This window comes from Neophocaena asiaeorientalis, unplaced genomic scaffold, assembly GCF_003031525.2.
Source record: "Neophocaena asiaeorientalis asiaeorientalis breed wild unplaced genomic scaffold, Neophocaena_asiaeorientalis_V1.1 scaffold166, whole genome shotgun sequence".
NCBI classification, from domain to species: Eukaryota; Metazoa; Chordata; class Mammalia; order Artiodactyla; family Phocoenidae; genus Neophocaena; species Neophocaena asiaeorientalis.
Window position 1 is genome coordinate 3,799,122 of NW_020174933.1, and position 16,190 is coordinate 3,815,311.

General features: G+C 42.6%; 1 protein-coding gene across 5 annotated transcripts in view; it reads left to right on the plus strand.

The window, feature by feature from the left end:
* The first annotated feature begins 250 nt into the window (after positions 1 to 250).
* B3GALNT2 (beta-1,3-N-acetylgalactosaminyltransferase 2) overlaps positions 251 to 16,190 on the plus strand; it is a 51,308-nt gene continuing 35,368 nt past the window's right edge. For all 5 annotated transcript variants that reach the window (XM_024761439.1, XM_024761440.1, XM_024761441.1 and 2 more), the window contains exons 1-2: positions 251 to 603; positions 12,047 to 12,194. In XM_024761439.1, coding sequence (XP_024617207.1) covers positions 492 to 603; positions 12,047 to 12,194 — 260 coding nt within the window. In that variant the 5' untranslated portion in view covers positions 251 to 491. The remainder of the gene's footprint in view (positions 604 to 12,046; positions 12,195 to 16,190) is intronic.

The window sequence follows — 16,190 nt, forward strand, 5'->3', positions numbered from 1 at the left end:
AGACGTCGAAAAGGGTTGCGCATGCTCCGTGTGGGACCTCGCGCTCTGCCTCCGCAACCGCCGAGTGACGGAGGCGAGTGCGTGGGGTTATGGGAAGTGTGGTTTTCCAGTCACTGGATCACTGGGGCACTCCCGGCTTGATCCCAGAGCGGGACTTCAGCTCCCGGCTGGCCGACGAGAGCGGGCGGGGACGCGAGGGAAGGGGGCGGGGCGAACGAGAGAAAAGGTGGGCGGGGCCAGGGGAGGCCAAGCGGAGGGGCGGGGCTCCGCCCGGCTGAGCTGCTGCCGCTGGTGGTCTGAGGAAGCTGAGGCGCGGGGCCCGAAGCCGAAAGGAACCTGGACGGCGTCGGGAGCGAGGGCGGGCGTACCCGGAGTCGTAGCGCGGGAGTCGGCCGTCGGCACTCGGCCTCCCTACTTGCAGGTTCCCTCCCGGGACGCGGGAGAACCCGGAGCGCGGCGGGGGTGCGAGGTGGAGCAGGCGGGGGCGGCCAATGCGAAACTGGCTGGTGCTGCTGTGCCCGTGTGTGCTCGGGGCCGCGCTGCACCTCTGGCTGCGGCTGCGCTCCCCGCCGCCCGCCCGCGCCTCGGGGGCCGGCCAGGCAGGTGAGGTTCTGGGGCCAGGCGGGGCGGGCCGGGCCGGGCGGCCGCTAGCCGGGGGGAAGCCGGCTCCGAACCTCCCGGCGGCTTCCTTCGCGGAGCTCCGCCGGGAGTCCCGGGCGGGGGGCGGCCCGACACGACGGTCCGCCGATGAAACAAACGGCCCTTTTCATCCTCGAGGCGTTAATATCGGGCAAACTTGAGGGCGCTTTTCTCGTTTCGCGTCTCGGCCGCTTCTCACCTCCTCGCGTTTCTTAATGGCCACAAAGCCGGTGCCCGCGACTGCAAGCCCTCCGGCTGTCCCCAGGCCTGGCCCGAGTCGCCCGGCAACTGCCCGCCTGCCCGGGGAGCAAAGCCCCGCGTGTCCTTCAGCGCTTCAGCGGCAGCTGCTCACGCCCGGGGTCGGGCTACCAGGTTGCTTTCTTCCTCCCCAGGTGTTGGTTATTCGGTCAAGACTTTTGAGGTCTTCGGGCCGTGGATCACGTTTGTGCGTGTTTTAAAAGGTGGCTGTGTTTTGCTTTCAAGGAATAACTTTGCTTTGAGAGTATACTGTACTTTGTGAATCCTTTGAAAACTGTGATGTAAGTCGGTTGAGCAAATCGAGGCATGGCTGAGAGTGGAGTTGTTCCTGGGAACTTGGTTTGCAAAAGCCTGTGAATGAAATATACACGAAAATATCAGGTTCTTTAATGGTCTTCCCCATTTGCTCTAAAAGTTATTCTCTCGTGGGAAAGAAACCTTTGTTCGTGTTCACTTCACAGCCTGAGAAATAGAATGCTGTGCCCACAGCCCAGGGGTTTTTCTGTTGTTAATGAATTCCACCGCTCTGAAGACGTCATCAGGTTTCCCTTTTTTTCTTGTTTTCTTTTTTAAGGGCTTGCCCAAGGACATGTAAAGAAGCCTGGAAGGCTGTTTTAAAGATGAGGTAATAGTCGTATTTGGTTTTTAACTGCGTTGGGAGTTTTTTTCTTACCACTTCTCCCCAAAGACAGTTGTTTTCTTATGCAATATTTTAAAGAATAGTTGAATATTTGCAATTCTGAGATGGCTCTGTGCCTTAACTTAGAAGTAGAAAGTACAGAAACTAATTTGGCAGTCCTCAAAGCAATCTCACTGTTATAATTGGAGTTCTTTATTCTGGTAACTGTCTTAAAATCCTTTTCTATTAGAGAAGCCACAAGTTCTTTGAGAAGGCTGTTTGTGTGACCTGAATGGAATTAAGATACTATTTAAATGATTTAATGAGAGTGCAGTGTTACAGGGCATTTAACTTAACAGGTTAGGATTTTTTTGGTCTGTTTTGTTTTTTAGGGTTTTGTAAATGGAGCTGAGGAAAGAGTGCTATAGATATATAGTGCTCTGTAACACCTGTTGGGTTTTGCATTTTACAAATTTCTTTTCTGTATGATGAGTGAGCTCTACTGGAATTTACTTGTAGAGCATACTTAGGGTATTTATGACCTAAATATCTTTTAGGGTCCATAAACAAGCGAAAACCGTGCGTTCAAGCTGAAAACTTAGTAGGCCTCCCTGACAATTTCTTATTGTTTTAAATTTATTTTTTATGTTTTTATACAATTTTAAAAGGTTACTTTCCATTTACAGTTATTACAAAATATTGGCTCTGTTCCCTGTGTTGTACAACACATCCTTGAGCCTATCTTACACCCAGTAGTTTGTCCCTCTTACTCCTCCACCCCTGTATTGCCCCTCCGCCCTCCCCTGGTAACCACTAATTTGTTCTCCACATCTGTGAGCCTGCTGCTTTTTTGTTATGTTCACTGGTTTGTTATATCTTTTAGATTTCACGTGTAAGTGATACCTTGCAGGATTTGTCTTTCTCTGACTTATTTCACTTACCCTAATGCCCTCCAAATCCATCCGTGTTGCTGCAAATGGCAAAACTTCTTTCTTTTTTTAAGGCTGAGTAGTATTTCATCGTGTGTATATATATCACATCTTCTTTATCCATTCATCTGTTGATGGACACTGAGGTGGTTTCCGTATCTTGGTAATTGTAAATAATGCTGCTGTGAACATTAGGGTGCATGTATCTTTTTGAATTAGTGTTTCTGGGTATTTTTCAGTTATATACCTGGGAGTGGAATTGCTGGGCCATATGGTAGTTTTTTGAGGAATCTCCATACTGTTTTCCACAGTGACTGCACCAGTTTACATTCTTACCAGCAGCGTACAAGGGTTCCCTTTTCTGCACATCCTCCCCAGTATTTGTGTTCTTTTTGATGATAGCCATTCTGACAGGTGTGAGGTGACGTCTCATTGTGGTTTTGATTTGCATTTCACTGATGACTAGGGATGTTGAGCATCTTTTCATGTGCCTGTTGGCCATCAGCATTTCCTCTTTGGAAAAGTGTTCATTTCTTCTGCCCATTTTTTAATTGGGTTGTTTGTTTTTCTGATGTTGAGTTGTATGAGCTGTTTATATATGTTGGATGTTAATCACTGATCAGTCATATCATTTGCAAATATTATATCCCATTTGGCAGGTTGTCTTCCTGTTTCTATCAATGGTTTCCTTTGCTGTGCAAAAGCTTTTAAGTTTAATTAGGTCCCGTTTGTTTATTTCTGCTTTTATTTCCTTTATCTTAGGAGATGGATCCAAAAACGTATTGCTGCGATTTATGTCAAAGAGTGTTCTGCCAATTTTTTCCTCAAGGAGTTTTATAGTATCCAGTCTTACATTTACATCTTTAATCCATTTTGAGTTTATTTTTGTTTATGGTGTTAGAGAATGTTCTAATTTTATTCTTTTACATGTAGCAGTGCAGTTTTCCCAGCAGCACTTATTGAAGAGACTGTCTTTTCCCCATTGTCTATTCTTGCTTCCTTTGTCATAGATTAATGGACCATAAGTGTGTGGGTTTATTCCTGGGCTCTCTGTTCTGTTCCATTGATGTATGTGTCTGTTTTTGTGCCAGTACCATACCATTTCGATTACTGTAGCTTTGTAGTACAGTCTAAAGTCAGGGGGCCTGATTCCTCCAGCTCTGTTCTTCTTTCTCAAGATTGTTTTGTCTATTTGGGGTCTTTTGTGTTTCCATACACATTTTAAAATTATTTGTTCTAGTTCTGGAAGCTTTGTGGCTTCATGTCCAACCCTTTTGCCCTTTGCCTGTGTGCCTGGAGCCAGTCCCACTGTGCTCACATTTTCTCCTGTAGTGATCACAGCTCCCAGCCCCAGTGACATTCCCTTTCCCTGTGTCTGCACTGGGTCTCTTCTGTGCTTCCTTCCCCTCAGGTAGCCAGTCTTCCCCTGGGCCACTCCTGGAGGTGAGGGGGTTACCTTTTCCCAGTGTTTTTTATTTCTGTGGGGCTCACCTAAAAGTATTAAAAGTAACTTTGTAAAAAAATGTTTTTTCTTTTTGAGATAAGTTTTTCCCCCTCCATCAGTGTTTCAGTGATACCTTATCTGCTGTCCTGTGAGACCAGGCTAGATTAAGGAAACTAGGAAGTAGACCTTGGAAAGGGCAGGGCTGTTGGTGAGGAGATCAGTACTAGTTGTGTAAATTAACTTTGACTTTAGATGGATATTGTGCATCTAGTCAAATAATAAATAGAGTATTTAATCTAAGTGAAACCTTGCAGAGTTCTAACTTTCGTTTTGCACTTTTGGTACTTTCAAAACTAAAAACAGTAGAAGCATCTTGATTGCTAAAATTTCGTACACATTCTTTTCTCTTTGTGTTGTCACCAGTTCAAACCAAAAAATTGGAGCATTTTTACATTTTAGTCCTTATCCCTTAAGCCTAGAGTGAGAGAGAAAACCCAAGACTTTGTTAAGTATTCTTCCCTTGAATTTACATTTTGAATTTTGTTTTTGTTCTCTTTTCTCTCCTGCCTCTTTGTCTGTCTTCAGTCTCATTAAGTCGTGGCAGGGAGATTTACCTCCCCTGAATGTTAAAAAAGGCCCTCGGCCCTCTGACTTGCAGTTGATTCTACAAATATTTGAGAGCCTCCTCTGTGCCAACTCCTGTTGTAGGTGTGGGATTACAGCAGTAATCAAGATAAAGTCCCTGCCCTCATGCAGTTTACAGTTCAGAAGGGAAAGCAGAATATAAGAAAATAATTATTAAATATCATAGGGGAGAGTGATGTGTGGTGACAAAAATAAAGCAGTGTAAGAGGATAGAGAATGATGTGCTGCTGTTTTAAATAGAGAGGTCAGGGGCTTCCTTGGTGGCGCAGTGGTTAAGAATCCACCTGCCAGTCCAGGGGACGCAGGTTTGAGCCCTGGTCCAGGAAGATCCCACATGCTGCGGAGCAACTAAGCCCGTGCGCCACGACTACTGAGCCTGCTGTCTAGAGTCCGCAAGCCACAGCTACTGAGCCCACACACGTAGAGCCCGAGCTCCGCAACAAGACAAGCCACCGCAATGAGAAGCCTGTACACCGCAATGAAAGAGTAGCCCCCCTCGCTGCAGCTGGAGAAAGCCCGCGTGCAGCAGCAAAGACCCAACGGAGCCAAAAATAAATAAATTTATAAATAAATCAATAGAGAGGTCAGGGGAGGCCGCTCTAAAGAGGTCACAGTTGGGCAGGAACCTGAATGCATGAATGAAGTGTGTCAGTCGTGTTAGTACGTGGTACTATTCTAATGTAGTAGCTCACCTTGAACAGGTGAAACCCAGTCAGGGGGAACAGCTGGTGAAGAGCCAGCAGATCTCCTGTTGTGAAATCCAGCACAACCAGGGGGTGAGGAGAGGAAAATGGAGGTGGAGACAGCCATTTGGGCTAGGGAATAAAGATACAGGATATCTTAATGATAACGTATTGGTTTGGGGTTATGCCTTAGCAGGAATTATTTAACAGTTAATTTAGAAAAATTATGTACCAAAAGAGGCTTCTCTTTCTAGGATATTTTGAAAGAAGGAAACTAAAGAGAAAGGAAAGAAACGGATCCATTCAACAAATGCTTAGAGCAGTCCCTGCTCTCAAGGTGCTCACAGTTAAACAGAAACCAACATGGGGCAAGCAGAAGGTCAAAGACAAATTGAGCTTGCTTTGCAGTTTCGCCTAGGGCTGCCTCGTCCAAAATGATCGCTATATGCTAATCTGGTCTCTGTGCTTCAGTTTCCTTATTTATAAAATGATGACCTCACAGGGTTATTGTGAAGATTCAGTTAATAAAACACCCAGAACAGTGCCTCGTGAGCACTCTGAATTTTAGAGAGGAATGGTAGTGTGGAGGTGGCTGATGTCCTTGCTAGTGAGGTGTTCGGGGAGGTATCTGAAATTGGTGAGAGCACGCTGGTAGTGTGTATTATGATTGTCCTTATCAATAGATATGTGGTGAACTTGCATGTTTTCTTCATTTTTAAGATTCCTGCCTGTTTGTGGTTGGTGTCACGTGAGACATGCACATGAGAGTGGAAATTTTAGTCTAATTTTTAAGAATCTGCTTATTTTGAGCAGTCAGTTTTGGAGTCTTTAATAAACTTTTGGATGTCCACGTTCAGTGCAGAGTCTAGCAGGTTGCCAGACTCTCGGGATATACTACATATTACAGAAGAGAAATGGTCATTGCCTTCAGGGAGCTTGTGTGGGGTTTTAATTATTCTTGACAGTATGAAGATTTGTTTATTGCTATATATTTGCCATCTAAAGCAGTGAACATAGGAGGTGCTCAGTTACTTGAAGGAATGAATCGAGGAGAAAACTGGGAAAGTATGAATGAGTTTGTCACCTATAGATCGTTCACATTCCACGATTTACATTTTTTCTTATAAAAATAAAACAAATTTTACTTTACAAAGTAAAGTAAAAATTTACAAATTTTACTTTACAAAGAAAAATTTTGAAATTATTTTTAAAAAAGGAAAGAAAAATGATCTATACTGGGCAATGTTTGAATGTATCAATACATATAAAACATGGTCGGGGGAATTATTTAGTATTAAAAAATTTTTTTTGATATATAATGTACATTCAGAAAAGTGCACGTAAATGTGAGCTTGATGTAGTTTCACAAACTGAATCATCCAGCTAATCAGCACGCAAATTAAAAACAGGAAAACTACCAACACCTTAGAAGCTTCCTTTATGCTCCCTTCTTATCACTGTCAGGAGTGGTACCCATGATCCTGATCTTCAGTGGCAGAGATTTGCCTGCTTTGTACTTTATATAAGTGGAACCAAATAGTATGTACATAGTTCTTACAGCCTGCTTATCTAACTTAATAAGATGTAGAACAGCATTTAATGAAATGCTTAAAACAATTTTAATGTCTGTATAGTATTCTAGCATATACATACACCATAATTTATGTAACTGATGCCTTATTTGTGCATTCATGTATTTTGCAGTTTTTCCCTATTAAGAAACGACACTGATGAATAGAGATCTTTTAGTGCATCACTGATGATTTCCTTAGCCTATATTCTTAGCCAAGGACAAAAGTTATACAATTCTGAGGTATTTGATGTATATTGGCAAAATTTACTGCAGAATACTATACCAACTTACATTCCTATTAGCAACATAGGAGAGTAGCCATTTCCTTGAAAAAACTACCTCTATCAAAACATCAGTCATTTGGGTATTATCATTTAAGAAAATATTTGTCAGTTTGAATGTAGGAGAAAACTGGTGTCTTATTATTGCTGTAATTCAAACTTGACTTCTAGTGAAGTTGAACCGTTTTTTATAGGTTTGTTGGGTATTTGCATTTCTTTTTCTGTGAATTATCTTTATTCTTTGTCTCATGTTCACTTCTTAGTTTTTTTTGTTTTTGTTTTTGTTTCCTGTTTTCAGACACCAGAATCAAACTAGGTTCCCTGTACTTGCAACATTGAGCAGAGGATGACGAAAGTTTAGTGGGGGAACTAGAAAGCTGGGCAGCATTCTTACACGGCATCCACTTTGAGGAGTTTTTGCTTGTTTGTTTGTTGGTTGGTTTGTTTAATCTTGGCTGTGCCACGTGGCTTGCGGGATCACGGTTCCCCAACCAGGGATCGGACCTGGACCACAGCAGTGAAAGCGGTGAATCCTAACCACAAGACCACCAGGGAACTCTCCACTTTGAGTTTTAAACTGTGTGACACACGACTCACAGGTCTGTTGGACTGATTTACATTGATGGTATGTGGCAGAAGAAACCAGTATTTTAAAAAATTGAGATATAATTGACAAATTACATTAGTTTCAGGTGTGCAGCATAATGATGGGATACATGTATATATTCTGTAGTGATCACCACAGTATGTATAGTTAACATCTGTCACCACACACAGTTACAAATTTTTTTTCCTGTGATGAGAACTTTTAAGACCCACTCTCTTTAGCAACATTTAAATAGAGTACAGTTGTTGTTGTTTTGGTGTGTGTGGGGGGGGTCATGCTGTGCGGCTTGCGGGATCTCAGTTCCCCAAACAGGGATTGAACTCGGGCCACGGCAGGGAAAGCCCAGAATCCTAACCACTGGACCGCCAGGGAATTCCCTGCAATACCGTCTTGTTAACTATTGTCACCATGCTGTATGTTACATCCCCATGACTTATTTATTTTATAACTGGAAGTTTGTACCTTTTCACCCCTTTTACCCACTATGCCTACCCTCTACACCCAGCCTCTGGCAAACACCACTCTGTTCTCTGTATTTATGAGTTTGGTGTTTTGTTTGTTTTAGATTCTACATATGAATGAGTTCATATGGTATCAGCCTGTCTTTGTCCAACTTATTTCGCTTGGCGTAATGCCCTCAGGGTCTGTCCACATGGTTGCAAATGGCAAGATTTCCTTCTTTTTTATGGCTGAATAATATTCCATTGTGTATAAAGAACACATTTTCTGTATTCCTTCATCCATCAGTGGACACTTAGGTTACTGCCATGTCTTGGCTATTGTAAATAGTGCTGCAGTGAACATCCCCATGTTCACTATCATGCATATCATCCCCATTCATATGTCTTTTCTAGTGAATGTTTTCATTTCCTTCAGGTAAATACCCAGAAGTGGTTTTGCTGGATCATATGGTAGTTCTGTTTTTAATTTTTTGAGGAACCTCCATACTGTTTTTCATATTTTAGTGGCTGCATCAATTTACTTTCACACCAACAGTGCATGAGGGTTGCCTTTTCTCCACTTTCTCGCCAACACTTGTTATTTCTTATCTTTTTCATAATAGGCATTCTAAGAGGTGTGGTGATGTTTCATAGTGGTTTTGATTTGCATTTCCCTGATGATTAGTGATTTTGAGCACCTTTTCATGTACCTGATGGCAGTCTGCATGTCTTCTTTGGAAAAATGTCTATTCAGATCCTCTACCGAATTTTAAATGGGATTCTTTGTTTTTTGGTATTGGGTTGTATGAGTTCTTTGTATATCTTGGTTATTAATCAGATATATGATTTGTAAATATCTTCTCCTATTTGGTAGGTTGTCTTTTCATTTTGCTGATAGTTTTCTTTGCTGTGCAGAAGCTTTTTAGTTTGATGTAGTCTCACTTACTTATTTTTGCTATTGTTGCCTTTGCTTTCAGTGTCAAATCTAAAAAAATTATTGCCAAGACCAATGTCAAGGAACTTACTGCCTATGTTTTCTTATAGGAGTTTTATGGTGTCATGTCTTACATTCAAGTTTTTAATCCATTTTCAGTTGATTTTTGTGTATGGCATAAGTTAGTTGGCTCAGTTTCATGCTTTTGCACGTGGCTGTCCAGTTTTCCCAACGTCATTTATCTAAGAGATTGTCCTTTCCCTGCTGTATATTCTTGGTTCCTTTGTTGTAAATGGATTGACCATATACGCATGAGTTTACTTCTGGGCTCTCTATTCTGTTCTGTTGATCTGTGTGTCTGTTTTAATGCCAGTACTGTAGCTTCATAATATGGTTTGAAACCAGGAAGCATGGTATTTCCAGCTTTGTTCTTCTTTCTCTAGATTGCTTTGGCTTTTCGAGGTCTTTGTGGTTCCATACAAATTTTAGGAATTTTTTTTTCTATTTCTGAAAAATGACATTGGAATTTAGATAGAGGTTGCACTGTATCTGTAGATTGCTTTAGCTAGTATGGACATTTTAACAATATTATTATTATTAGCAAGCATGGAATATCTTTTGTTTCTGTATTCTTCAATTTATTTCATCAATGTCTTATACTTTTCAGTGTACAGGTATTTTACCTCCTTGGTTAAATTTATTCCTAGGTATGTATTCTGTTTGATGTGATTGAAATTGGGAGTTTTCATAATTTCTCTTTCTGATAGTTTATTACTGTGTAGAAATACAGCTGATTTTTGTATATTGATTATGTATCCTGTAACTTTACTGAATTTGTTTATTAGTTCTAACAGTTTTTTGGTTGAGGCTTTAAAAACCTATTTTTCAGTATTTCTGGAAGTAGAAATTCTCTAAAAGGCCAGAATCTGCCATGTACTTCTCTTCTGCAATAAAAAGAGAAGTGCATGTAAAAAGTAACACAGTTCAATAGAGGCAGCTGAGATGTGGATGAGAAGCAGAGAGGATTGGCAGTGGCAGAGAGAGGTGGAATAAGATGAAAAAGTACTTTTCAGCGATAATCCATGAGGCTTTCGCATACCACATGGTTATCTTCGTGTCTATTGATTTATTTATTTTTAGAAAAATCTCATGGAGAAGTCTGGGAGGAACTATTAGGATAGCCTTGTAGGTCCAGGTGAAAGGTAAGAATTTGAACTGAAGCTGCGACTAGAATTAATGATAAAGAGAGAAATTTGAGAAAAATTTTAAAAAGATTTTGTCATTAAGAAAAGGTTAAATGATGTTTCATGTAATCCATCTCTAAAAGATTTATTTTGATTACCCGTCAAAAATAAGGTAGTGATGTTTGGCATTTAAAGGGATGTTTCAGTTATTTTGAAATTTTACTTTTGTGCAGCAACCTTGTTTTCTCATGAAGTCAGATAAATGAGGCATTTGGGATGCATATAATTTTTGCTCTTCTAATATTTTAAAGCTTTTTAATCTTTTGAGAAGACATTTTGAAACAGATGAAATAGAGTATCTAAAAGACTGTTTTCAGTATCAACTTTCTCTGATTAGGAAACTGAGGCACAAGGATTTAAGTAACTTCTTACTGATACTGTGCAGCATGTTGGCTGTAGAATCAATGTCAGATATGTCTGGTTACTGCATTTTCCTCACTCCTGTCTATAAAATGTGCTTACTGCTAATATTTCTCTGTGAAAAAGTCGGGGGAGGGACTAGGTTTTCACTGCCAATTTTACATAAGCATTTAAATTATCCTCCCTTGAAGAAATATCAACATGTCTTTGTTGTCTTTTGAATACCTAGATTCTATGGCATATAAAAACATTTCATTTAATACAGTAAGGCTCTGTGGCCTGCAGTAATTTATTTTTGGAAACATTGTGGGGTCAGTTTCCACCGCTGAAGAAAGAGATGAAATGGGATCCCTAATGAGAGCTATATATTAGCTTGTAGCTCTCAAGCTTTGAAACTGGTGATGAAAAACAGGGACAAAGTATCCTTCCCTCTATCTTTCTCTAAGGACAGTTTTTTGGGGTGGGGGTGGTGTGCATCTTGTGGGATCTCGGTTCCCTGACCAGGGATTGAACCGGGGCCACAGCAGTGAAAGCCTGGAATTCCAACGACTGGGCCACCAGGGAACTCCCTCTAAGGACATATTTTAAAAATGTAATCCTGTCCATTAAATATGATAGTAAAAAATGACTTGTTCCTTGATTTTTTTTTTTTTTTTTTTTTTTTTTAACTAGAAACATTTCCCCTCCTTCATCCTTTGCACTATTCAAGTGATAAATATTTGCTGGCTGTAGAATTTATTGGCATGAATAAGAGTTCTGATTCTTTCCAGCATGGTAGTCCTTCAACTTCATCTCCCACACTTAGTAACTAATATTCATGTAGGACTTCACCTTTGACAGCACATTTGTTGTTGTTTTTGTTAGTTGCCATTGAATGCCCACTCTTTGCCTGCTACCAAACCAGAACCTTTATACACATTATATCATTTAATTGTTGCAACTCTATGAGAAGTATTATTACACCCATTTCTACTTAAGGAAACTGAGGCTCAAGGAGTTCAATAACTTTTATAGCTAAAATAAAAAGCCAGCATTTTATAATTGGCTCTTACTGCCTACTATTGTATGGTTTATGCCACATTGACCTTCCAAACTGATTCTTATCAGAAAAGTCTTACTTGTTTTCAATAATTTACATATGTACTTGGGTGAGCACGAATACATACATAGGTGTGGAAGCAAAAAGACTGCACCAAAATGTTAGTAGTGGTTATCTCTGGATGGTGAGTTTTATGAGTGCTTTAGGGTTTTTATTCTTTGTATTTATTTGTATTTTCTGCAAATATGAACATATATTTATATTACCTTGTAATAAACATTTTTATGTTACATATTGAACTTAACAGTAATTGAGAAATGACATTTCTGATTTACTATTGCTTATTTCTAGATCAGTTGGCCCTACTTCCCCAGTGGAAATCTAGTCATTATGATGTGGTAGTTGGTGTGCTGTCAGCCCGCAATAACCATGAACTTCGCAATGTGATAAGAAGCACCTGGCTGAAGCATTTAGTACAACACCCAGCATTAAGTCAACGGTACGTTCCTTTTTTTTTTTTTTGGCTGCATTGGGTCTTTGTTGCTTCACGTGGGCTTTCTCCAGTTGCGGCGAGCGGGGGCTACTCTTCGTTGCAGTGCGCAGGCTTCTCATTGCAGTGGCTTCTCTTGTTGTGGAGCACGGGCTCCAGGTGTGCAGGCTTCAGTAGTTGCAGCGCATGGGCTCAGTAGTTGTGGCACACAGGCTCAGTAGTTGTGGCACACGGGCTTAGTTGCTCCGCGGCGTGTAGGATCTTCCCGGACCAGGGCTTGAACCCATGTCCCCTGCATTGGCAGGCAGATTCTTAACCACTGCACCACCAGGGAAGCCCCAACGGTAGGTTTCTTGAGTTCACACCTTGCGTGACGTATTGAATAAGTGTTCTGAAAAATCTCTTCTTGGAGAGTCAGAGATGTTAATTCAGATATGTGACCTCTTTTCCTCAGAAATAACTATTTCATTTTGCTTTTCCTCCACGTAGTTGAGCCCAAAAAGTAAATTTAACCAAGATTTTAAGCCAAAAGAGATATACTTAATGTTATTCAGCTCTGTATCATTTGGTTGTGTGTGCTCTGCGGTTTGTATAGTTTGCCATACTCTTTTTGCCAACCACCCTTCCAGGCCTGAGCTCGGGTAGCACGTCACATGTTGACATTAGATGGCTCGGTTGTCGGTTAGGAATGCAAGGCCTTAGTCTTCTCAGGGAAAGCAGCCTCTGAAGATTATATAGTGAGGGACTAGTGGAAGTGAAGCATGGAAGTCTGGACTTCTAGTTATGTGACGATTCTTCTCTGCTTATGCGAAGTCACTGATAAGCAGAGAAGGCCCTCAGGATTGCATTCAGCTGGCATGCTTGTGACTGAGTAGCTATACGGGGGAATCACAATTGTGAATTTTTTTGTCACCAGTAGTGAACATTTATAGATTTCCTATCTTACTCATAGCAGCTTTTTTTTTTTTAACATCTTTATTGGAGATGCAGCACCAAGAGCCTTTCATCCACACTCTCAGAATAGAAGGGAGAAAAAGTAGAAAGAATGAAAGAAAGAAAGAAAAAAAGAGAATAAAAGAAAATAAAGTAAGATAAAAGAAAATAAAGTTATTAAAAATAATTATTAAGAAAAAAAATTTTTTAAGTAAAAAAAAAAACAAAAACGGATGAATAGAACCCTAGAACAAATGGTGGAAGCAAAGCTATACAGACAAAATCTCACACAGAAGCATACACATACACACTCACAAAAAGGAAAAGGGGAAAAAATAATAAATCTTGCTCTCAAAGTCCACCTCCTCAATTTGGGATGATTCATTGTCTGTTTAGGTATTCCACAGATGCAGGGCACATCAAGTTGATTGTGGAGCTTTAATCTGCTGCTTCTGAAGCTTCTGGGAGAGATTTCCCTTTCTCTTCTTTGTTCGCACAGCTCCCGGGGCTCAGCTTTGGATTTGGCCCCGCCTCTGCGTGTAGGTCGCGGGAGGGCGTCTGTTCTTCGCTCAGACAGGACGGGTTAAAGGAGCAGCTGCTTTGGGGACTCTGGCTCACTCAGGCCAGGGGGTGGGAGGGGTGTGGATATGGGGCGAGTCTGCGGCGGCAGAGACCAGCGTGATGTTGCACCGGCCTGAGGCGCGCTGTGCGTTCTCCCGGGGAAGTTGTCCCTGGATCCCGGGACCCTGGCAGTGGCGCGCTGCACAGGCTCCGGGGAGGGGAGGTGTGGACAGTGACCTGTGCTCGCACACAGGCTTCTTCGTGGCGGCAGCAGCAGCCTTAGCATCTCATGCCCGTCTCTGGGGTGCGCGCTGTTAGCCGGGGCTCGCGCCCGTCTCTGGAGCTCCTTTAAGCAGTGCTCTGAATCCCCTCTCCTCGCACACCAGGAAACAAAGAGGGAAGAAAAAGTCTGTTGCCCCTTCGGCAGGTCCAGACTTTTCCCGGACTCCCTCCCGGCCAGCCGTGGCGCACTAACCCCCTGTAGGCTGTGTTCACGCCACCAACCCCAGTCCTCTCCCTGCGCTCCGACCGAAGCCCGAGCCTCAGCTCCCAGCCCCGCCCATCCCGGCGGGTGAGCAGACAAGCCTCTCGGGCAGGTGAGTGCTGGTCGGCACCGATCCTCTGTGCGGGAATCTCTCCGCTTTGGCCTCCGCACCCCTGTGGCTGTGCTCTCCTCCGCGGCTCCGAAGCTTCCCCCCTACTCCACCCAAAGTCTCCGCCCGCGAAGGGGCTCCTAGTGTGTGGAAACCTTTCCTCCGTCACGGCTCCCTCCCACTGGTGCAGGTCCCGTCCCTATTCTTTTGTCTCTGTTTATTCTTTTTTCTTTTGCCCTACCCAGGTACGTGGGGAGTTTCTTGCCTTTTGGGAGGTCTGAGGTCTTCTGCCAGAGTCCACTAGGTGTTCTGTAGTTGTTCCACATGTAGATGTATTTCTGATGTATCTGTGGGGAGGAAGGTGATCTCCGCGTCTTACTCTTCCACCATCTTCCCCTTGAGCCACTCATAGCAGCTTTCATTCCTTTTCAAGACAGGTTTCTCTAGTTAAGGATCGCAATGATAATAGAACCTATTACCCAGCAAGTGAAAAAAAGGCCTCGGAGTCATCACTACCATCAGAACCACCTTGAAAACCTGCACTTCCTCTAGCCTTTCCCATCTCAGAAAGTAATGACCCATCTCTTGCAGTTGCTCAGATGAAAACTTTGGTGTCTGAGCTGTGAGTGGAGGAGTGAGTCCCCTTTATTGCGTCTGTAAGGGTCGCTCCAGCACGGCAATGGGAATTACACTGGGAGAGGCATTGGAAGTGAAAGGATCTGTCATGCTCACAGGTTCTAGAGACGGAGGCCCGGCACACCACACAGGGGGCCAAATGGGAAGAGGGTCCAAGGAGCGGGCTCACCGAAGCAGGCAGGGAGCCGAGAGAGAGTGAGGACCCGTGGGCAGGGGTCTTTATTTGGGGTCAGGGTGGAGAGGACAAGGAGAAGGTGCGAGGTATTTCACTGTTGGGTTTGAATGTCACAGGGTCACTGTCAGGGGAGGGCAAGAAGGGGAACTTGTGGCAGGGACCAGCCTTGTCACCCGAGTAGACCTGGTCATCGGGGCGGGATGCTTCAGCCTGTTTGTGGGGATGTTGAGGTGTCAGGAAAATATGAGGTTTTTACAATTTACAGTACAGTGTTATCTTGATCTTTCTTTGTCTCATATCGGATCCATTAGTGTATCTTCTCGGCGCTACCTTACGTTGTATCCAGAATCCAACTTCTCAACACCTTTACCACAGCTATCAGAACCACCATCGTGGTCTAGGCCACCATTATCCCTCACCTAGATTATTGCAGAAGCCTCCGTATCTGAATTTCCTGCTTCCACCTTTGATCCCCTGTGTTTTATTTTCCATACAGTGGCCAGAGTGATCCTTTTAAAATTAGTCAAATTATGTCAGTTTTCTGTTCATATTCCTCCACTGACTTCTCTTCTTGCTCAGAGTGAAATCCCAGGTCTTTACTGTGGTCTTTGACCTTATCTACATCTACTTTCCTGCCCTGGCCTCCTCACTGTGCTTCAGTACCCTAAATGTGCTCCTGCCTCAGGGCCTTTGCACTTGCTGTTCCCCCTGCCTGTACCATTCCTCCACTGCATGTCCTCATGGCTCACTTCCTCACTTTCTTCAGGTCTCTGTTTAGATATCATAGCGCTCTTCCAACTCTGTCTTCTCTTACTTGACTTTATTTTTCTTTATGATACATATCACCAACTAGCATGTTTATTATATTTAGTTGTATATTTATAAATTGTCTTTCCTCACTGGACTGTGTTTTATGATCATAGGGGCTTCAGCTTTTTTCATTGACGTATTTCCAGCACCTTGAACCTAACTTGGCACTGAGTAGGACACTCAAAAACTATTGAGGGAATGACTCAGAGCTAAATATAATGAGTAGAATTAACATTCAGGCATTCACCAGTAATTTATTTGTTATCATAGCATTCTTACTTTAAATTTAGTAAGCTT